This window comes from Benincasa hispida, chromosome 12, assembly GCF_009727055.1.
Source record: "Benincasa hispida cultivar B227 chromosome 12, ASM972705v1, whole genome shotgun sequence".
NCBI lineage: Eukaryota > Viridiplantae > Streptophyta > Magnoliopsida > Cucurbitales > Cucurbitaceae > Benincasa > Benincasa hispida.
Genome location: NC_052360.1, coordinates 55,917,421 through 55,940,124, shown reverse-complemented (window position 1 = coordinate 55,940,124; position 22,704 = coordinate 55,917,421). Strand labels below are relative to the sequence as shown.

At 31.9% G+C, this 22,704-nt stretch overlaps 2 protein-coding genes across 2 annotated transcripts; one reads left to right on the top strand and one right to left on the bottom strand.

Moving 5' to 3' along the window:
- Positions 1 to 2,195: 2,195 nt before the first annotated feature.
- LOC120068001 (chloride channel protein CLC-d) lies at positions 2,196 to 10,275 on the top strand. Its single transcript, XM_039019659.1, has 23 exons — positions 2,196 to 2,764; positions 2,921 to 2,993; positions 3,337 to 3,558; positions 3,656 to 3,702; positions 3,808 to 3,906; positions 4,523 to 4,597; positions 4,876 to 4,964; positions 5,335 to 5,475; positions 5,558 to 5,628; positions 5,724 to 5,803; positions 5,919 to 6,068; positions 6,272 to 6,331; positions 6,437 to 6,511; positions 6,724 to 6,875; positions 7,720 to 7,855; positions 7,927 to 8,055; positions 8,507 to 8,584; positions 8,659 to 8,714; positions 8,831 to 8,914; positions 9,005 to 9,161; positions 9,277 to 9,378; positions 9,466 to 9,512; positions 9,900 to 10,275. Exons 1-23 carry the CDS (start codon positions 2,588 to 2,590, stop codon positions 9,991 to 9,993), a joined length of 2,394 nt encoding a protein of 797 aa, XP_038875587.1. The 5' UTR covers positions 2,196 to 2,587; the 3' UTR covers positions 9,994 to 10,275.
- Positions 10,276 to 11,428: 1,153 nt separating this feature from the next.
- On the bottom strand, positions 11,429 to 14,097 carry LOC120092739 (mavicyanin). The gene is made up of 2 exons (XM_039050911.1): positions 13,817 to 14,097; positions 11,429 to 12,024 (listed from the first exon to the last, which is right to left on the bottom strand). The coding sequence occupies exons 1-2, from the start codon at positions 13,992 to 13,994 to the stop codon at positions 11,651 to 11,653; spliced, it is 552 nt and encodes a 183-aa protein (XP_038906839.1). The 5' UTR covers positions 13,995 to 14,097; the 3' UTR covers positions 11,429 to 11,650.
- Between the last annotated feature and the right edge of the window lie 8,607 nt (positions 14,098 to 22,704).

Sequence of the window (22,704 nt, the reverse complement as noted above, 5' to 3'; positions counted from 1 at the left end):
AACCCAACAAAAATAGAAAAAGTTTAATCAAATCCAACCCAAAACACAAAACCAACCCAACCCAACCCAACCCTTATATTTTGGGTTGGGTAGTCCGAATTGTTCGGATTGTCAGGTTATTTGAACACCCTAACAAGTAACCTCCCTAGTTGTCAATTTTGTCTTAGTTGGCTATTTTTTATCATGTCACCTCATGCTTCAGCCATATTGTGTGTCTTTCACCACCCAAAACTTCACTTCCAATACATAGGAGCTTGCTTCAACGCATGGATGTTCCTTTGCTCCCAACGCATCACTAGGTTTCAAGCTTCTCAATGCATGACATGTCACCAAACCCATCTAACCTCGATGGCAAGCCAACCAATGCATGATTTGCCTCTCCTCAAGCCAAAACCTTCAAAGTGAGGTTCACTTACCTCATGACACAACTTATTCCTTGGCCATTCCTTCCTTTCAACACATGGTTGTTGCATACTTCTCAATGTATGAGGCTTGTTTGAGGTGTCTTGCATGTTCTACTTGGCCCTATTCTTTAGGTATCCTTTACTCAATGCATGGTGCATCAATTTTACTCTTCCTAGGGCTTCTTTGGACTCAGGGTAATATTTGCCATGCGTTTAATTTCCCCTCTTTTCCTCTTTACTTAGTTTTTAAACTCTTCCTCCGAGCATGGTTTCTCTACTTGAGTTCAAAACATAGTTCTCGTGTTTCTAATTGTGTTATGCATCCAAGTAGGCTGTTTTCCTTTGGGTATGCGTTCACTTGGCCTTCTTTAGAGTTTCTTGTATAACTCCTTCCCAAATGGTTGTTACATATAAACTCTCATACATGGTAACTGCTCTTTTTTGCCAATGGAATGCAATGTTGTTTTTTTGCTAATGGAATGTAACATAGGATATAAATTGATATACTCATGAATGTTTCGAAATTTAATTGATACAATTATTAGTTAGAGTTTTACTTGATATAACTCCAATGATTATGATTTAAATTTATTCTTTTTCTTAAAAAAATAAAATCTTGTATGTTAAATAACAAGGTAGTCTCAACATTTCAAGCTAGTGCTAAAAGTTATGAACTTAATTATATATATATATAATATTATATATATATAATATAATATTAAAAGAGGCCCTGAAACTTATTTCATTTACTTGCCTAAAAAGTTCACTGAAATATTAATATATGTTAATAGGCCATCAAAGAGTTTTAATTTTGTAATTAGTAATTCCTACCATGTTCAAATTTTTTACAAACTAATTAATATATTAGATATAGGCTAAATTATATATATATAAAATACCCTAAAATTGATTTTTTTTTTTTTTAAATACTCTTATACTTTCAAAAATTATAATATTACTCCTTAATTTTTATAGACATTTTAAAAAAATAACTGTGAAATATAATTCTTTTAGAATCTCAAATAGAAAACAAGACTGAAACTGTGTGTCGGTAACCTAAATGATGTGGTGATCTAAATTTTTATTCTAAGTCATTGTTACACCATTTTATATTTTAATTTTTCGTCCAAGATTTTAAAGAATCTCTACTCCAATAATACTTTTGAGACATTTATGAAAATTTGGGATAATGTTGTAACTTTTGAAAGTATAAGAATATTTTAGAAACAAATAGTAAAGTTCAATAACTTTTTTTTTATAATTTAATCTTACACATGTAATAGAATTTTATGTCTACATTATAAAACTTTCAATATGAATATATAAGTCCATAAATATGTGACATAAAACTAAAATTTCAATAACCATTCCAACTCAAAATAAAAAGGAGACTCCTAGGATAATTTTTGAAATGTGAAGACTAAATGAAAACAAAATCGAATATTTAAAACACATTAAAAAAAAAGGAGGAATTTTTTAAAAATAGAAAAATAAGGAAACTATTTACACAAAACATCAAAATTTAATATAATTTGATAAAGACGGATAGAAGTCGGTATCTATCCATGATAAAAATTAATAAAAGTCTGTCAATGATACCATGTAATAAACTATAATAGAAGTTTATGAGAGTGTTTTTTTTTTCTATTTCGATAAATAATTTGATATTTTTTCGATTAGTAAAATTAAAAAAATAAAAAAAGTAACAAATCATTCATGGTACTTTTTAGATGATTTTTTTCCCCTTGTTTGGTTACTATTGTTATTTTAATTTAAATTTTGGTGGTACGGTGTGTTGTGTTGTGCGAGTTTCGTCCATGTAAGTTGATTTACAGTTGATTCCAAATCTTAATTCTCAAACTTCTTTCTAATTAAATTCTACTTCTTCTTGAGTCGATTGAACGCTAAGAACAGGGCGATCCACAGATATAATTCCATACCCAACTCAGTTTCTTGAATTTCCCCACTTCTTCAGCTTCAATCTCGTTTATTACGATCTCGATTCACCATTTTCACGGATTCTGTCCTCTGGATTCCATTCTTTTCATTTTTAAATCCGACCCACTATTTTGCGGCTGTCTCTGATTTCAAATCCATCACAAATTTCGAGTTTTTGAGTTTGATTGTACTCAAAATTAGGGTTCATTTGAGCTGTTTTAGGATTGGATCAGAATTGATACACTATGCTGTCGAATCAGCTACAAAATGGAATGGACAGAGCAAAAAACATGTGGTCTCGTCTTCCGAATACCGACGAAAATGAGGACGAGCTTCTTAGTATCTTGAAGAAGAACGATGGGGGTGGCGTCGAAAGTCTTGATTATGAGGTTATCGAGAATTATGCTTACTGGGATGAGCAGGTACTTTCGTTCTGTTTTGTTTCTGGTCTTTGGAAAATTCTGATTACTTCAAAATTTCTTGTGTTCGGTTGAAAAATAATTATTTATTATGAAATGGTGCTTGAGCAGATGCTGTTTTTATGCTTCTTCTCACGATGTGTATTTGGTTTTCTGTAGGCGCAAAGAGGGAAATTGTTTGTTGGCTATAGTGTGGCAGTTAAGTGGCTGTATGCCTTGTTCATTGGCATTGGTATGATGACAGCTTCCTTTTACGTTAAAATCTCCATGCTACTATTTACTAACTCGTGTTTACAAAATGAACTATACTTAGTTATTTATACTCACCATATGAATTTATGGGTAAAATAAGCGAATTTGTCTGATTTATGTGGGTAATATAATCCTTTGTTTAGTTGGAGATCTTAATCTAAGTTATAATGTAACTTTTAGTAGTACTTGACAAATGGAGTGAAAGAAAAGTGATTGAACTGAAACTCTTGGTTTTCTTTTTGCATAATTTAATTGAACTGCAAAAACCGTATGGTTGTTTTTCTTGTGATATCATGTTATTGATTCCTCTTGGCTGCATTCAGGCACAGGATTGGCTGCAGTTTTCATAAATATGGCTGTTGAGAACTTTGCTGGCTGGAAATTTTCATTGACATTTGCCCTAATTCAAAAGTCATATGTGGCTGGTTTTATAGTATACTTAGCAATCAACTTGGGTCTAGTGTTTTCATCTGTATATATAGTCACACACTTTGCTCCTGCAGCAGCTGGATCTGGCATACCTGAAATCAAGGGCTATTTGAATGGTATGATGTTATTGATGGCTCTTCATTTCCCTCCCCCAGTAAAATCAAAACAAATTTTTTGGGCGTTTGAAAGCATTTCTTTTGTTCAAATGAACAGGAATTGACATACACGGTGTCCTTTTCTTCAGAACCTTAATTGGAAAGGTATAATTGGTAACCCTCCGTGTCCGTATAGTTGAAACTTTCTGCAGATATCTTTTTTTTAAGTTTTCTCATTTTTTTTCTTTTTATAATCTTGGTATATGTCAGATATTTGGAAGCATTGGTTCAGTGGGAGGTGGATTGGCTTTAGGCAAAGAAGGGCCTCTTGTACATACAGGCGCCTGTATTGCTTCTTTGTTAGGACAAGTAAGCCAGCACAAATTTCTTGGAGTTGTACTCTTGTGACAAATGATATTTTCAGAATTCAACGCGAAAGTAGATTTTATTAATCTACACCTACATACCATCAGTTTTCTTACCTGAAAGCTGTGAAAGCATTAGTGTCGTTTTGCTGAATTTAGGGTGAAAATTATTGTTTGCAATAGGCAGATTTCTGAGTTTCAGACTTTGAAGTGTTTAGAGGGGCGGAAAGGGATCCTAGCAATGTTTGGTCCCTCGTCAGTTTCTATGTTTTTGTTTACCTCTAGACTTCGATTTCAAAGACCTTTCCTAACTATTCTATAGGAACTATATTTATATAGTTGGAGCCACTTTCTTTAGTGGGGTTCCCTTCTTTGTGGGCTTGAGTTTTCTGTATGCCTGTATATTCTTTCATTTTTTTCTCAATGAAAGTTGTTTTAATTTTTTTTAAAAAGTGTATGGTGAATATCCAAAACAGGTCATGTCAAGTGGTTGTGACCTCATTACAGCCTTCCACCACCATATCCTACGAGTTAGAAAGAAAAATCCTTAGAGATGAATTATAAGCGTATGGTTAGTTAAAATAATGATTTTTTTCTTGTCTCTTTAATTTTGAAATCAGGGTGGATCTGCTAAATATCATCTAAATTCCAGGTGGTTACAAGTATTCAAGAGTGACCGGGATCGTCGTGATCTGGTAAGTTATTTTAAGCATTTTAATTGTACATTCTAGCTGTCCTAAAACAAACCATGATTTAATGTTACTTTCTGCATGATTATATACACATATTGCTTAATTGTTATTTGTCTTAGTTTAGTATTGGACTTGGAGAACTTGATAACTTTTATTGGGTCTTTCCTATACACAATTGTTTACGATTTTATGCAAAGCCCACATCCTTATAGTAACTATTAGTGGTTGTAAAGGCAAATGACCTGATTCTTCTCCCTCTTTTTTGGTTAACATTTTGAAAGGTAACCTGTGGGTGTGCAGCTGGAGTTGCTGCAGCTTTTAGAGCTCCAGTTGGCGGTGTATTATTTGCACTGGAAGAAGTAACTTCTTGGTAAACACATTTCTTCCTTTCAACATGCTTGAAAGCTGACTTATGTAGTCGTTAAACGTTTCTTTCCTCTCTTTGTTAATTTATGAGCAAAATAGTATTTTGAGATCCTTGTAGTTTGGGTTAGCGACAAAATTTTTGCGGCACTGAAAGCAAGTATTTATTAATCTACAGGGGTTGCGTTCTTAGTTCTGAAACTATAGGGATCAAGTGAAAAGACTAGCCCAATCTATACTTCCGTTAATTTATTTTTACACATTATGAGTTGTTTTCTTTTGTCTGTGCTTGAGTGTGTAGAGGTCATATGGTCTGATGAGTATAGTATTATCGACTTGAGAAAATTGCATATGTGAATTTTTTTTTTATTTTGAAGGTGGAAGAGTCAACTTTTGTGGCGTGTGTTCTTCACTTCTGCAGTGGTGGCTGTTGTGGTGCGTGCAGCTATGGGATGGTGTAAGAGTGGGAAGTGTGGACATTTTGGTTCTGGTGGTTTCATAATATGGGACATATCAGAGTAAGGTTTATAATCTATTCATGCCTTCCATGCATGCCTATTTCTCCTTTGAATTTTTATTTCCTGATGGTTATACTTTTAGTGGCCAAGAGGACTACTCTTTTGGGGAGTTGTTGCCCATGACTGTGATTGGTGTAATTGGAGGGTTATTAGGTTGGTAATTCTAGTCATACCTTTTCAGTTGGCCTAGATAAATTTCCAATTCCTGGGATTAGGTTTTATGTTCATTCTTTTGGTTATTCTTTTAGGAGCATTATTCAACCAGCTTACTCTTTACATTACTTACTGGCGACGAAACCATCTGCACAAGAAGGGGAACAGAGTCAAGGTGCACAAAAGTCTAATGATGATTTGTGTCTACTGTTTCTTCATCATGAAATTCTTGTTCCCCAATTACTTCAGTTTCACACTCAAGACAATTTTTCTCCCTTGAAAAATTTCAGATCATTGAGGCTTGTCTTATCTCAGTATTGACATCAATTATTTCCTTTGGACTACCACTTCTAAGGCAATGTACTCCATGCCCCAAACCTGATCCTGAATTGGGAAATGAATGCCCAAGGCCTCCAGGAACATATGGGAATTATGTTAATGTAAGAATCAGTATTGCTCATCTTTTGTTGTTATTTCCTTATCCTTGTAATTTTCATGCATGTGCATGTGATGCAATACTAATCTCATATCATCTTAATCGGTTTAAAGAGGTAGCTATATCATCCCTCATTTAATAGGAGCTATGCACACTAGGAGTTGTTTGGCACTAAAAGTTGCCTATTTGTTGCTATTTTTTTCCCAGTTTTATTGCAGTAAGGACAATGAATACAATGATCTTGCAACCATCTTCTTTAACACCCAGGTTTTTTCATTTTTCATTTTTCAAATTTCTGCCGAGCTTTTCCATTTCTCTGAATAATATATTTTTTTTTTACCTTCTTGGTTTCGCTATAAATTACTTTTCCAGGATGATGCCATAAGGAATTTGTTCAGTGCAAAAACAATGCATGAATTCAGTGCGCGGAGTTTATTGACCTTTCTGGTAACCGTATTCACTTAGTTTAAGACATTATTTTCTTTGTTCACAATTCACATGCTCTTTTGTTGTTTTGACTCATATTTTCATTATCTTATTGAAAATATCCTTCATTTAAGAATTGATAAAAGAATAAAATCACTTAGTTGTGCCATATTATGAGTAACTTAATTATATGATTGTTTTAAAATGTTTCGTCTACTCTTCTAATTTTTCAGGTTATGTTTTATACTTTAGCTGTCGTGACATTTGGTACTGCAGTTCCTGCTGGTCAATTTGTTCCTGGTATAATGATTGGATCTACATATGGACGTTTGGTTGGAAAGTTTGTGGTTAGTTTCTACAAGAAGCCCAACATTGAAGAGGGAACGTGAGTTCTCTACTTATGCTGTGAATGCTCTATTTTAATTAATATGTTACTGATATTAAGAGAGTGCTGGAAAACATGTGGGATATGATGATTTTGACCTGCCATTTTTTCTTCCAAATAAAGCTATGTGGGTCATTTGCTTGCCAATGGAATTCATGGGAAATACCAAAATAAGAAGGAAAAAAGGGGAAATACTAGATTTTGGCGAGCTACTCTGTTAGGTGGGCTAACTGACAAAGTAATAGGGACAACTTTTTTCTAGCCAAGAATCCATTCTAGAAACAAACTGTATCCAAGACTTCCAGCTCAAAGGAGCACCAAAGGCTAGACAAACTTTGTCGAGAGCTAAAAGGGCTTACAGAAAAAGACTTGATTGACAAAAATCATAAAAGTGCTTTGAAAACAAAATTTATGGTTTAGGATAGCACAAATCAAAGGGAAATCGTTGGCAAATGTAATCATGAAAGATCCAGTGCATTGGCAAATAGAAACTTGTGACAATTAAGAGAGGGAGAGCCATGGGAAAGAGAAAATCACCGATTCAAGGGTTGTTTTCTGGAGAGGCCAGAGTAGAATAGGCAATAAATATTGAACTTGTCTCGACTCTCTCTCTCTCTCTTTTTTGTGTGTGTGTGTGTGGGGGGGGGGGGGGGGGGGGGGGGGGTGGGGGGTGGGGGGGGGGCGGGGGGGGGGGGGGGGGGGGTTGTTATTTTGGCTGCTGTGTTTTACAATACGTTTGTGCTTCTTTTTTTCTTTTTCATAATTTTTTAATTTGAAAGAATTTTATTCTACCTTCATATGATTAAAATCTTTAACATTCTTTCAAATCTTACTGGTTTTCTAGATATGCTTTGTTGGGTGCTGCATCTTTTCTAGGAGGCTCTATGCGAATGACAGTGTCTCTGTGTGTCATCATGGTTGAAATTTCAAACAATTTGAAATTTTTACCTCTCATCATGCTTGTGCTTCTGATGTCCAAGGTAAGTCATCATATACATATATTTTCTTTTTCATGGGTGCACGTGAAAGTTTCTTATTTATATCACTTCAGGCTGTTGGTGATGCCTTTAATGAAGGCCTGTATGAAGAGCAAGCCCAGTTGAGGGGTATTCCATTACTGGAATCGAGACCGAAGTACCAGATGCGGAAAATTACAGCAAAGGAGGCCTGTGGAAAAAGGGTGATCTTGCTTATTCCTGAAACTCCTCTCGTAGTATATTTAGTAGAGTATTATCCAGGCAAAGATGTTTCATTTGAGCCCATGCGAAAAAAAATATGCTATATCAAGAAAAGGAAAAATAAAGTTTTGGGTGAAGTATATGCATTGAGGACAATTTGTGTGGTTCAAAATAATTGAAACAAGTGGATTACCTGTAATTATTTTGGATAATCTTTGTAGTATTAGATTCTTATTTATTGATATGTTTTTTTTGGGTAAAAAACATTTCATTGATAGATGAAATAAGGGGAAAACCCCAAAACACCTATTAGGAAATTACAAGAGAGATTTCCAATTGGCAAGTAAAAAAGATAAACTATAATGGTTAAAAGGATACTTAATTTTGCACCAATATGTTGTTTTTTCTATAATATGTTCTTACTTACCAATATGTTATTTTCTTTATTTGAAGGTTGTCTCCTTCCCCCGCGTTGTTAAGGTTGCTGATGTCGTTAGTATTTTACGGAGCAACAGACATAATGGCTTTCCTGTGAGCATAGCTAAATTCTTCCTTTTCTCCTCATCTATTCACCTATTCTTAAGGCTGTACTTCTTGTCCCTTAGGTGATCGATTACTCTCGAAATGGAGAAACCCGTGTCATTGGACTAATGCTTAGAAGGTATAGGGTGAATTGACAAGACACCCAATCTTTTTTTCTTCCTTTTTTCTTTTTGGTGGGAGGGGAGGTAGGATTCAAGCATTCCATAAATCCTTGCTATATGATTGTCGATGCAGTTACTTTTTAGGACTTCTGCAGTCCAAAGTAGATTTTCAGCACAGTCCCTTGCCTTCTGATCCGAGAGGATCTATATCAAGCAGGTAAATGGATACATCTCAGTCCTGAGATTATAATGGATGGGTTATCCCTCACTTTCCATTGAGCTCTGGCTTATTCTTTTGGAATTTCAGGCACAATTTCAGTGAATTTGTGAAACCTGCTTCCAGTAAAGGAATTTCTATTGATGATATAAATCTTAGTTCAGAGGACTTGGAAATGTACATCGATCTACTTCCATATCTGAATCCATCTCCATATATTGTCCCCGAGGATATGTCTCTGACAAAGGTTAAAATTTTATTTGGTTGATAGCTTTTGTTAGTTATATGTTAAGTATCATTTTTGAGGGAATTGTGGTTTCCATAATCTTAGAATTCAAATGTTGTATTTTGCAATGGCATAGGTATATAATCTTTTCCGGCAACTGGGTCTGAGACACGCATTTGTTGTTCCCCGTCCATCAAATGTGGTTGGTTTGATTACTCGAAAGGATTTGTTGATAGAGGTAGTGTAGCTGCCTTACCATGCTTAATATTTGAATTCTCAAATACACAAATGTGGACATTAATAAGATACGAACACCTCCATGCAGGATAGCGAAGATTCCGATGCAATGGAACTACAATCGACTAGTGTAAGGTCTCTGACTCTCTATGATGCTTTACTTGTCTAACAAAATAGATATTCGCAACAGGAATGTTATGCTCATTGAGAAGTCTGTGACATATATTCCAATAGCTTCTAGAGTTTGGTTTAAAGTAGAACTCATAAAAAGGATGCATCTATTCACTCTGACCCAGATGTCTATCATTCTGTGGGACTTCCAAGATTGTGATGAGAAATGCTTGAAAATGTCTTTGTTTGGAATGGAGGCCTTGATGCTTGATTCTTATGATCTAGTCACTTTAGTTTCGCTGTCAAAACGAGTTCGTCTAATGTGGTCCAAGGAAGTAATGTAGAAAAATCCTACCAATTGTATGATCTTTTCAAACTCAACTTTATTATTCAATATTGTTATGATGGCAGAGCTCGTCGTCCAGATAGAAGAATACATACACGGAATGGGGATGTGGAGAGCCCACTTCTCAATGGACTTTTGGTCAATAACACAGATGGCTGATAAATATAATATAGCAACTTCAAAGCTTAAGATGGTCAGCTTATTACTACTTTGAGCTCTCTTCATATTCCCATTAGGAAATATAATTCTTTATTGTTTGCCGGTTGGGATTCCAATCCCAAGCCTGGTATCTGCAGCATTGTATTGTATCATAGAATGTTAGTAAAGATAGAAAAAATGGCTGAGGTAACTTTTTGGAATATTGTAGAGTTGCTTAGTTGATTTTTGTTTTTGACATTGTTATACTTTAGTAACAGGCTATGAAAATGTGCTGGATTGATATGACTGGACTTTATAGGGACATTTGGGAATGGGAAAAATCAGAAATGTAAAGGGTTTGAGATGGAGACAGGGATGGATGTAGCCAAAAAAAACTAGGGAGCCTTTCTCAGTGAAATCTGTGGTGGGGATGAGCCTCTGAACAAGTTTTGTTGTTCAAGATTTTGGAATGGGGAATCTTTGTTTATAGTTGGGATAAAGTCATCATACTTGGGAAAAGTTTCCCCTTTTATTTGAGAGATAAGAAAAAGTAACACATGATAATGGGAATGAAAAGTCTTTTTTTCTTCTTCTCTAAATTAATTTTAGGTATGAAAATGGGAGAATACATCCTTTACTCCTCCACCTTATCCTATCCTGTCCTGTCTCCATCTTTATAATATAAAAGTGAAGGAGGAATAGGCGTGAAGTAACCTAATATTGCCCTTTATGCACCTTTTTATAGTTTATAAAAAATTCGATCTACTTGTATAATTTTTTTTAATTAAATATTACAAAATCTTTTATGATATGGAGTAAATAGTTATAAATAATAAAGTATACAGATTAAATTGTTACTAATTAAAGTTTTCAGATGGGTTACTCCCATAAAAGTCGGAGTTCAAAGGTATTTTTTTTACTCTTTTTTTTAAAAGATTTTTTTGGGGAAAGTTTTATAAGAAGATCATAAATTAGTAATCTTTAATTTATATGATTGATTTATTTGGATGTACAGGAACCATATTTCTTTTAAAAGAAAAAAATCATAAATTAACATGGTCTTTCGTTTTTGTTAACCTTATCAATGAATGGCTATCATTAATTTCAAATAATTGTTATTTTTTTTAAGTGAACTATTTATAATTGACATGCACTTTTCATAAGAATGAAGGTTTCAATCATCAAATTCTACTTTTGTTGTACTATAAAAAATAGAAAATTTTCAATTATACCAAGTAAGAATTATTACATCAACTTGAACATATTTTAATCGGTCATGTATTATAACTTTGATCAATAAGTTAGCCTTGAATCCTAAAAAAAAAAAGTAATTTTTTTTTTTTTTGATACAACAACTAAATTGAGAATCGAAGCTTCAATCTTTTAGAGAAAAATTATTTTTTTAAAAAAAAAGAAATCCAAAAACTAACTAATTAAGCATATTATACTCAAGATGAAACGAACATTTTCATTATTTCCAAAGTACAAGGCTTCAAAATTGAAAGAAAAAAAAAACATATGTATATAAAGAAAGAGAACAATAACAAACTGCCACTACAAAATACAAAAATCTGCTACCCAAAGCGAAACAAAAGGGTCTGCAATTTATTGGGAAAAAAGGGGGAGGCAGCAAGGTAAAATTGTCTCTGTTGCCCAATAATGAAGACCAATCCCTTTGTTAAGCAAGAACCCCAATCGCTACAACAGACAAGGCCAAAAGCAACATCGCAGATCCAGCCCCGACGCGAGGGGCGGCGGCTTTAGGTGCCGGTGCGGCGGGGGTGTGGGCGATGGGGACGGAGGGGGAGGCCAAGGCGGAGGGCTGAGGGGCAGCGGCGGCGGAATTGAGGCGTTGGACATTGATGTCGACCTTCTGGCCGGTCTGGCAGTGGCCAGGAACGCCACAGAGGAAAAAATGATGTCCTCTGGTTTGAATTGTGATGGAATCGTTGCCGGAAGTATGAGTCTCAATTGGGCGTGACACATTGCATGATTTGTACATCTCATGCGTTACTCTCATTACATTGTGGAATTTGGGATTATACTCGAATACTGTCAAAACAAACCAACCAACAAACAAACCCACCACCATCATTTCAATCATTTTTCAGTACCATATTTTTCCATCAAACCGACACAATCTGGCTATCTAATAATAATCCTTACATATAACATATTTCACAATTTGAGGATGACAAACTGGTTTATCTTCTTTTCTTGGATGATAGACAATTTTTCAACACATGTTTTCAATATGTTAAAGTATGGAGTTAAACCAATTATTCATGCATGGAGTCGAATGTATGTGGCTAACGTCACATATAAAAATAAAAAAACAAAATAGTTATCAAACGAGTTTTAAATTTTTTTTTAAAAAAACTAAAAGGTGGATATTTTTGAAAGCTTACAAACTTTAAGTAGAAATTAAAAATCAAATTTATAAATGTATAGTACTAAAATTTTGGTTAAAGTTTAGTTTCTTAACTTTTAGATTTGTGTATAGGTTACTAGACTAAAAGTTTTAATAAGTTCTAATAGGTTTATTGACAAATTTGATATTATTTAAAATTTCACAAGAATTGTGGATTAAAAATTAAAATTTGAATGGCTTATTAGATGCAAAGTTTAATTTTATGTTTACTAGGTTTGTAAATTCTAAAAAAATGTTGAATCGAACACACAAAATAGAAAATTTAGATAATTAATACATTTTAATGTTCATAAATTTATTTGGACAGAAGATAAAAGTTAAAGGATTAAATTTGCAAAAACTTTAGGTTAATAAGACTAAAAGTGAAAATTTAAAAAGTTAATAAGCAAAAATAGAATATTTGAAAGTATTTGATTAGGAGCGACAATAATAACAAATAATACATGAGCAACAAAAGATATATGCCATTGTAAAGGTAAAGAAGTAGGTAGTTACGAAATTGTCCCTAAGATTTGTCAAATATAAAGAATGCAAATTGGGTATACAAAAAGGACAATTATGGAATTTGAAAAGGGAGAAAAAAAAGTGAATTAAAAAGAGTGGAAAGAAGAAAAAAAAGGTAAAAGGAAGAGGTTATTTGAAGAGGTGTAATAACAATAATGAAGGCGTGAGTGAGTGGGGTGGAAAAAGGTTGTACAAATGGGCCCTACAAGGCCCATTATATCTGGCCCACTATCACATGCTTGTAGCCCAACTAATTGTTGTTTCGTGAATGGTGGGTGCTCCCCGTTCTCCTTCCCCTTCCCCTTTTTTGTTTTATTTTTTGGAACTTTCTTTCAAACCTATAACCATTCTCAAAACCTATGACCTTTTTTTTTTCTCTTTGTCGAACATGACCAAAAAAAAAAAAAAAAGAATACATCCTCTCACAAGCAACCAAAAACCTTAAAGTTTTTTTTTTTTTAAATGATTATAATTTTGTATGGAAGTCGAGACACCAAAGTGGCGTTTGGGTCCAATTTTTATTTTGATTCCTTGTTTTATTGTCTAAGTACTAATTTTAATCTTGATTTCTAGTCCAAAAATAGTTTTGGAATTTTATGAAATATCAAGAGTAATGTTTGTAATATTAAAAAAATTGTATGATAACTACAAAATGAGAGATCAAAACTTCGATTATGCTAATTATTTAAACTTCGGCATATAGAGGTATTTTTTAAAACAAAGAAAAAACTCTGGGATATATATATTGTATCCAACTTATTCACTAAAAAATCTTTATGTAAAAAAGAGGAAAAATTGGACAATAAAAAAACATGAAGATGAAAAAAAAAAAAAGCATGAAAATTGGATTTAATTTATTATGATCCAAAAGTTTGAAATTTTTAAATAAAATGTTAATCAGAAAGTTACCGATGACATCGCCGAGTTGGAAAGACTTAGTAGCAGCCCATTGCTTGTAGTCGACACCGCCGATGATGGTCCACCCGGCGGCGTCTCCAACCTTGTAAACCGCCGCCACTGCCATCTCCGACATCAACGACATCACCACTACCAACACCGCCGTCGTCACCACTGCCGCAAAACCCATTTTTTCTCTCTAAACTTTATCACTTTCGCTCAAAAATGGGTCTTTGTACTAAAGATGGATGGATAATATATAGCTTAAAAAAGGCTGTGCCTTCCCCCATTATCTCAATTTATATATAAAGAAAAAAGATATCTTTTGATGTATTGTAGGTTCTTTTAGATTAATTTAGTTTTTTTTTTTTTTTTTTTTTGGGTGACCTCATTTTGGACATTGGATCTTAGAATCTAAGAAAGTTTCTTTATTTCAATCTTTCCTTTTTATTCAAATTGTTTTAATTTAAATTGTGAAAAAAATATATTTTCTCGATTTCATTTAGTTTTCAGATTTTAAAATGTTAAATATTTAGTCCTTGAACTTAATTTCAATTTAGTATTCAAATTTCAAAATGGTACCATTTTGTTTTATGATTGAATTTTATTTCAATTTGGTTTATAGATTTCAAAATTTACAATTTCGATTTTTCATTAAATATTCTTTTCACATTAATATCTATTAATTAACTAAAAATAGTTATTACATAAAATTTTAAAATAAAATTTAGTAGTGAAACTTAATTAAACATTAATAATTTTAATTATTTAAAATTAATTAATATACCTTAATCCTGAAAGCTGAAAGTTGAAGTGAAATGTAAACTTTCAAATTTAAGGGATTCAATTAAAATAAAACTTAAATCTCAAAAAAAAATTATAATATTTTGAAATCATGAAATAGATTGAATGTAGAAATTAATTCAAAATCCTAGATAAAAAATTGTATTTTTCCCCAATATTTAGAAAAATGATATGAAAAAAAAATAGGTGGCATGTCATTCATCAAAAGATTTTGAAAACTGTTCACATTATCAACCAATGAAAATTCATTACATGAAACCGAAAGGGCCCCAAATCCAATAATAATTAATATTAATTAAGAGTCATCTAATTTTTAACCATATTTTTGAATTAGCTAATCAGAATTTATTTGCAGTAAAAGAAGGAAGCGTTTTAATTCATCCGTTGGATCTTTCACAAAAAAAAATAAAATAATTAAAAGGGAAAATATTGATGGGTGTCATGATTCTGACTTTAGATGGAAATATAAATTTGATATTATATATGATTTTTTATAATTATTTCCTTTCCTTTTTCAATAAAATAAAATCGTTCCTTTCCAAATTTTTGGTTGGGCCATTAATGGTTGAAGTTGAAAAACTTCAAAGGAAAGAATGGAATGTTTAAACCCTGCTGGTAAGTCGTTAGAAAATTACTAGTTATATATACATATTTTTCTTTTAAATAAAATATTACTTTAATTAAAGATTTTTTTTAAGGTAGGTCATAAATGGAGGAATTTTTCATATCATTGTTTCTACTGAGTTACCAAAATATTGAATATAAAGTTGTCTCTTTAAGAGAGAAGATCCTTCTTTTAACTCTATAATAGGGATGACTAAATATTATTTAGGGAAAAATTAATTTTCCTACCAAAGTTAATGTCTTCCAAATTTTTTAACCAGTGAAATATTTTATACGTTAAAAACAGTTTTTGTTCATAAACTAATTTTATAAAAGTAACAATTTAGTTCACAAGCTTTAATTTGATAGTGATTTGGTACATGTGTTTCCAAATTAGTAACAATTTAGTTTTTAAATTTTAATAAATAATAATTTAGTCAATATACTTTTTAGATTGAATGAAAATTTTAATATGTTATAAATTAAATGGGATCAAATTTGTCTATAAACTATAAAACGTAACTAAATCTTTATGTAATAACAATTGATACTTAATTTTGATGAGAGTTGTTTATAAATTGTTATAAATTTAAAAGAATAGAGAGGATTAAATTGTTACCAACTTAAATTATCGATTCTATAAAAACCAAGTTTCAATTGAAAAAAAATGAAATGATTGAAGTGTCTTTTTAGTGCTTATTGGGGGCATATTTGCAGCCACATAAGATGTTGTCTTTAAGTTAGGGCAAACAATTAATTAGAAGCTTCTTTTTGCTCAACATTTTTTGTTATTATATATTGATATGATTCACCAACTTCTTTGCATATTGATTTGTCTACAACTAAGATTTGGACTTTGGTCCAAACAACCATGATTGGATCAATATTTCTCATCACCATCACCCATGATCATGAGAGGACACATATCACACACAATGGAATATAGGGAATTGATAATTTGGTGAAGAACTATTGTCACCTATTGGGTTGGTTGTGAGAGAGATTATGATAAATAAGGTTAGATACGATATTTACAGTAATGTGGGACCCAAAAAACGTATATATTAATTAGAAGGAAAGAAGATTATAGATTTATAAGTAACAACAAACAATCTTATGAAAAGAAGTTTTGAATAAAATTAAAAGGGATTTCTTTATAAAGACTTATATATAGTGTATATAACACATCAATACTAGATAATTAAAGATAATTTTACACCATGTTCTGGATCAAAATAATTCTTAGTGACTAATTATGTGGATGAAGTACTAAAATGTTTGTTGGATGAAATTTAATTTTCGAAAAAAAAAAAAAAAAACAACCTTTAGTTGGAGAATCCCGCATTGGAAAATTTTGATTTGGAAGCTTCCTTTATATACTCCAATCTTGAATTTTCCAAGAGGTATCCATGTTTAACAAAAGTGAAATTTAGTGGCGTAGTAATGAAAGTTTTTGGATAAAAAACAAATAATAGATCAAAGTCATAGGATTGTTTGGAGATTTTGTTAATAGGAAGTTTGTTGGAGAGGAATTTGATGCTTTTTTTTATTAGAAAAGGAAATCATTAAAAGTATGATCAAATTAGTAATAAGACCCAATTATTATGAATATTAAATAGATGTTCATTGCTTAGTCTCCCAAAAGTCATGTGTCACCCTCCATATTGTTTGCCTTGTAGTATTCATGTTTGTCATGTAAGTACACATCCTACTTCGATTTTGCCTTTAAATAGTGGCATTTGGTGGATCTTAAAATCACACATACATTGGTGATAATGCAACTTCAAAATTCCACTAATTTTCATATTATCCAATTTTATAATTTTAGTTATTTTATGTTTTTAGTTATTTTATTTTATATTATATTATATAAATATATTATTATGTTATATTCTCTCTATATCTGTGTTCTCGTCGTAGTCCTCAATTTCATAACACGTTATCAGCACGAGCTCTTGTCGTTTTCTTCGCTAAAGGTAGGTCCTAAAGGTATGCCAGTTTTTCCCTCTTCGTTATAATTAATAAATTTAATGTTATTTTGCATATTCAATATCTATTAAATTTCTAATATAAATACAATATTTTGTGATAGTGTTACCATGAAAAATCTTACAAAATTAGAAATCACGACCCTTGACATTAATAGCAATAATTATTTGTCATGGATGCTCAATGTCGAAATTCACCTAGATGCTATGAACTTAGGAGAAACAATTAAAGAAGAAAATAGGACATCCTGTCAGGAAAAAGTAAAAGTATGATTTTCTTTCGTCATCATCTCCATGAGGGATTAAAAATGAAATATTTTACAACAAAAGATCCCTGTATCTTGTGGAAAAATTTGAAAGAAATGTATGATCATCAAAAGACGGTTATTCTTCCTAAAACTCGTAATGAGTGGATGTATTTGAGGCTACAAAATTTTAAATCAGTAAGTGATTACAATTTCGTATCATTTAAAATCAGTTCAAATTTGTTATTATGCAAAGAAAAAATTACTGATGTTGATATGTTAGAAAAGACATTTTCTACATTTCATATCTCAAATATGCTCTTGCAGCAGCAATATCGAGAAAAAGATTTTAAATAGTATTCTGAATTAATTTCATGTCTTCTCGTGGCTGAACAAAATAATGAGTTATTGATGAAAAATCATGAATCTCGACGAACTGGAACAACACCATTCCCTGAACTGAATGCTGTGAATTTTAATAATAATCGTGGTCAAGATTGTGGTCGCGTTCGAGGTCATGACCGTGGTAGAGGAAGAAATAATTATTATTTTCGTGGTGGTCGTTTTAATCATTCAAATTTCAAAAGAACCACACAAAATGATGATCATAAAAGAAAAGCTCCATAAGATAAGAGTTCAAAAAGTGTTGAAAATAAATACTTCCGATGCGAAATGATTGGGCATTGGTCACGTACCTATCGTACGTCAAAACACTTAGTTGACCTCTATCAAGCCTCCTTGAAGGAAAAAGGAAAAAATATGGAAGCAAATTTTGCATACCAAGATAATGATATATTTGACCCATCCCATATGACAAATTTGGATGTGGCGGACTTATTTGAATCTAATGAAGAGAAGATTGGCACAGTTGATGGAATATCAAGTGTTTGTTTTGATTTTGAGAATATCTAAGCTTAATGTTATTATTTTCTTTTATTTATCTTCATGTTTTTTTAAGTAATTTTTGTATATTTTAAGTGTTGTTTTTCTTATTGTAATTATTTTCTTTTTATGAAGAAACATGGCTCATTTTCATATGTTGGGTATTTCAAAATGAGCAAAGAACATCTATGTCTAACAGATAGTGTAACTACACATAATACTTAATCGAAGGTTTTGGAAAAGTAAATATTATTTTGCCTATAGGAACAAAATTTATAATTGACAATGCATTGTTCTCTAGTCAATCAAAGAAAAATCTTCTAAGTTTTAAAGATATACGTTACAAATGGTTATCATAATGAGACTGATAGTAAGAATAATGTAGAATATCTATATATTATATCACTGTCTCAAATGAAAAACGTATATTGGAAGAGTTGTCTGCTTTATCTTCTGGATTATATTATACTCATATACGAGTAATTGAAACATATGCAACAATAAACCTGAAGTTCATAAATTCAGACATATTTACAATTTGGCATGACCGATTGGGTCATCCAAGATCTATAATGATGAGGAGAATTATTGAGAATTCAAATGGACACCCATTGAAGAACCAGAAGATTCTTCAATCTAATGAATTATCATATGATGCTTGCTCTCAAGGAAAATTGATAACTAGACCATCACCAGCTAAAGTGGGGACTGAATCACCTGCATTTTTAGAATGAATACATGGTGATATATGTAGACCCATTAACCCACCAAGTGGACTATTTAGATATTTTATGGTATTAATAGATGCATCAAGTAGATGGTCACACCTCTGTTTATTATCAAGTCAAAATCTTGCATTTGCAAGATTACTTGCTCAAATAATTAAGTTAAGAGCATAATTTTTTAGTTATATAATTAAGACCATTCGTCTTGATAATGCTAGTGAATTTACATCTCAAGCTTTTGATAATTATTATATGTCAATTTGGATAAGTGATGAGAATTCTGTAGCTCATGTTCATACACAAAATGGTTTAGTAGAATCATTTATAAAACGTTTGTAATTAATTGCAAGACCATTACTTATGAGGGCTAAGTTTCCTTCATCTATATAGGGACATGCTATTTTGCATGCAACATCACTTGTATGCATTAAGCCAGTAGCTTATCATAAGTACTCACCATTACAATGAGTTTATAGTTATGAGCAAAATATTTCCCATATGAGAATTTTTTGATGTGCAGTATATGTTCCAAATGCTCCACCACAACACACAAAGATGAGTCCTCAAAATAGAATAGGAATATATGTTGGATATGATTCCCCATCAATTATTAAATATCTTGAGCCTCTGACGGGTGATACATTTACTGTACGGTTTGCTGATTGTCATTTTAATGAAACAAATTTTCCAACAATAGGAGGAGGAATTAAGAAATTGGAAAAAGAAATTACATGGAATGCATCGTTATTATCTCGTTTAGATCTCCGTACAGATCAATATGAACTTAAAGTTAAAAAAATAATTCATTTACAAAATATAGCAAATCAATTACCATATGTATCTATAGATGCAAAGAAAGCAACTAAGTCACATATATCAACTGCAAATGTTCCATAAAAAATTAATATTCCAACCCAACAAGTTGTCAATAATGATTCTGGAACACGGCAGAAGCGTGGTAGACCAGTGGGTTCCAAAAATAAAAATCCTCATAAACGAAAAATAATTAATAGTAAAAATACTTGGTTGATGATGTAAATACCCATAAAGAAATCCTCAACGTGACTAGTGAGGAAGGTGAAATACCTAAAGATAATAATGAGATTTCAATAAACTATGTCATGACAGGAAAAAGATGGAATCGAACTAATGTAAATATTGACAACATTTTTGCGTATAATATTGCTCTTGAAATTATATCTGAAAATGAGGATCCTGAACCAAAATCTGTTGAAAAATATCGACATGGAAAAGATTGGCTTCAGTAGAAAGATGCAACGAGGCAAAATTAAACTCACTTTTCAAACGTCAGGTTTTTCGACCAGTAGTCCGAACACCAGAAGGTGTTAAACCTATGGGATACAAATAGATATTTGTGAGGAAAAGAAATGAAAATAATGAGGTCATAAGATATAAAGCAAAACTAGTTACACAAGATTTTTCACAAAGATCTGGTATTGATTTTGAGGAGAGTATGCTCGGGTGGTGGATGCAATTACATTAAGATATTTAATTGGATTGACTATGTACAAAAGTCTGGATATGCATCTTATGGATGTAGTCACAGCATATTTATATGGATCTCTTGATGATGATATTTCTATGAGAATCCCAGAAAGATTTAAGGTACCTGAAACATAGACATCAAATTCCCGGGAATGGTATTCAACAAAGTTACATAGATCACTATATGGATTGAAACAATCAGGATAGATGTGGTACAATCGTCTGAGTGGATATTTATTGAAAGAAGGATATCAAAGTAATCCAATGTGTCCATGTGTTTTTATAAAGAAATCATAATCAAGATTTGCTATTATAACTGTATATGTTGATGACTTGAATATAATTGGAACTCCTGACGAGCTTTCAAAGGCAATAGAATATCTTAAACAATAATTTGAAATGAAAGATCTAGAAAAAATAAAATTTTGCCTTAGTTTGCAAATTGAGCATTTAACAGATAGAATATTTATTCATCAGTCAACTTATACAGGAAAAATTTTGAAAAAAATTTATATGAACAAAGCACATCCATTAAATATTACAAACAGGCAGTTTCACGATCGGGCATGAGTGCCCGGAAGTTGTCATCGTATATGGAAGTCCATTCATTGGATATAAAGAAATATATATACTTCGACCTCGAGAAGATAATGAAGGACTTCTTGGTCCTGAAATACCATATCTTAGAGCAATTGGTGCACTTATGTATCTTGCTAATAATACAAGACCAGATATTGCATTTTCAATAAATTTATTAGCAAGAAAAAGACATTGGAACAGAAATAAGCATATATTCTGTTATCTCCAAGGAACAATCGATATGAGTTTGTTTTATTCAAATAAATCAATTGTGATCTAGTTGGTTATGCAGATTCAAGATATTTATCTAATTCATACAAAACTAGATCTCAAACAAGTTATCTGGTAAAGAAACTACTATATCATGGTGATCGGTGAAACAGACCACAACGATCACTTCCTCAAATCATGCTGAAATTCTTGCAATTCATGAGGCTAGTCGAGAATACATATGGCTAAGATCAATGACTTAGCACATTCATGAAATATGTGACTTGTCTTCTAATAAAAACCCTTCAACAATATTATACGAAAACAATATAGCTTGCATAGTTCAAATCAGATGATGATGCATTAAAGAAGATAGAACAAAGCATATTTCACCAAAGCTTTTCTACACTCATGATCTTGAAGAAAATTTTGAAAAGATTTTATATGAACAAAGCACATCCATTAAATATTCTAATGGAAGCCCGTTCATTGGATATAAAGAAATATATACTTCGACCTTGAGAAGATAATGAAGAACTTCTTGATCCTGAAGTACCATATCTTAAAACAATCGGTGCACTTATGTATCTTGCTAATAATACAAGACCAGATATTGCATTTTCAATAAATTTATTAGCAAGATATAGTTCTTTTCCAATAAAAAGACATTGAAACGAAAATAAGCATATATTCTGTTATCTCCGAGGAACAATTTATATGAGTTTGTTTTATTTAAATAAATTAATTTTGATCTTGATTAGTCTCAGAATATAACATTGTTAAGGTAAGCGATCGTTTAGATAATCGCGGGCGATCATTTAGTGCAACGCGGGTGTGCGGTCATTATGCAGATTCAAGATATTTATCTGATTCATACGAAAGCTAGATCTTAAACAGGTTATCTGGTAAAGGAACTACTATATCATGGTGATCGATGAAACAGACCATAACGACCACTTCCTCCAATCATGATGAAATTCTTACAATTCATGAGGCTAGTCGAGCATGCATATCGCTAAGATCAATGACTCAGCACATTCATGAAACATGTGGCTTGTCTTCTAATAAAAACCCTTCAATAATATTATACGAAAACAACATAGCTTGCATGATACATTAAAGAAGATAGAACAAAGCATATTTCACCAAACCTTTTCTACACTCATGATCTTGAAGAAAATGACGATATCATTGTACAACAAACATGATCTTGAAGAAAATGGCGATATCATTATACAACAAACATGATCTTCTTCTTCACAATATTGCTTATTTGATTGTATTATGGAGATCTACATCTAACAACTTTTCTTGTTAGAATAATCAAAACCTAATATTCTCAATTTTCATGAGAGAAC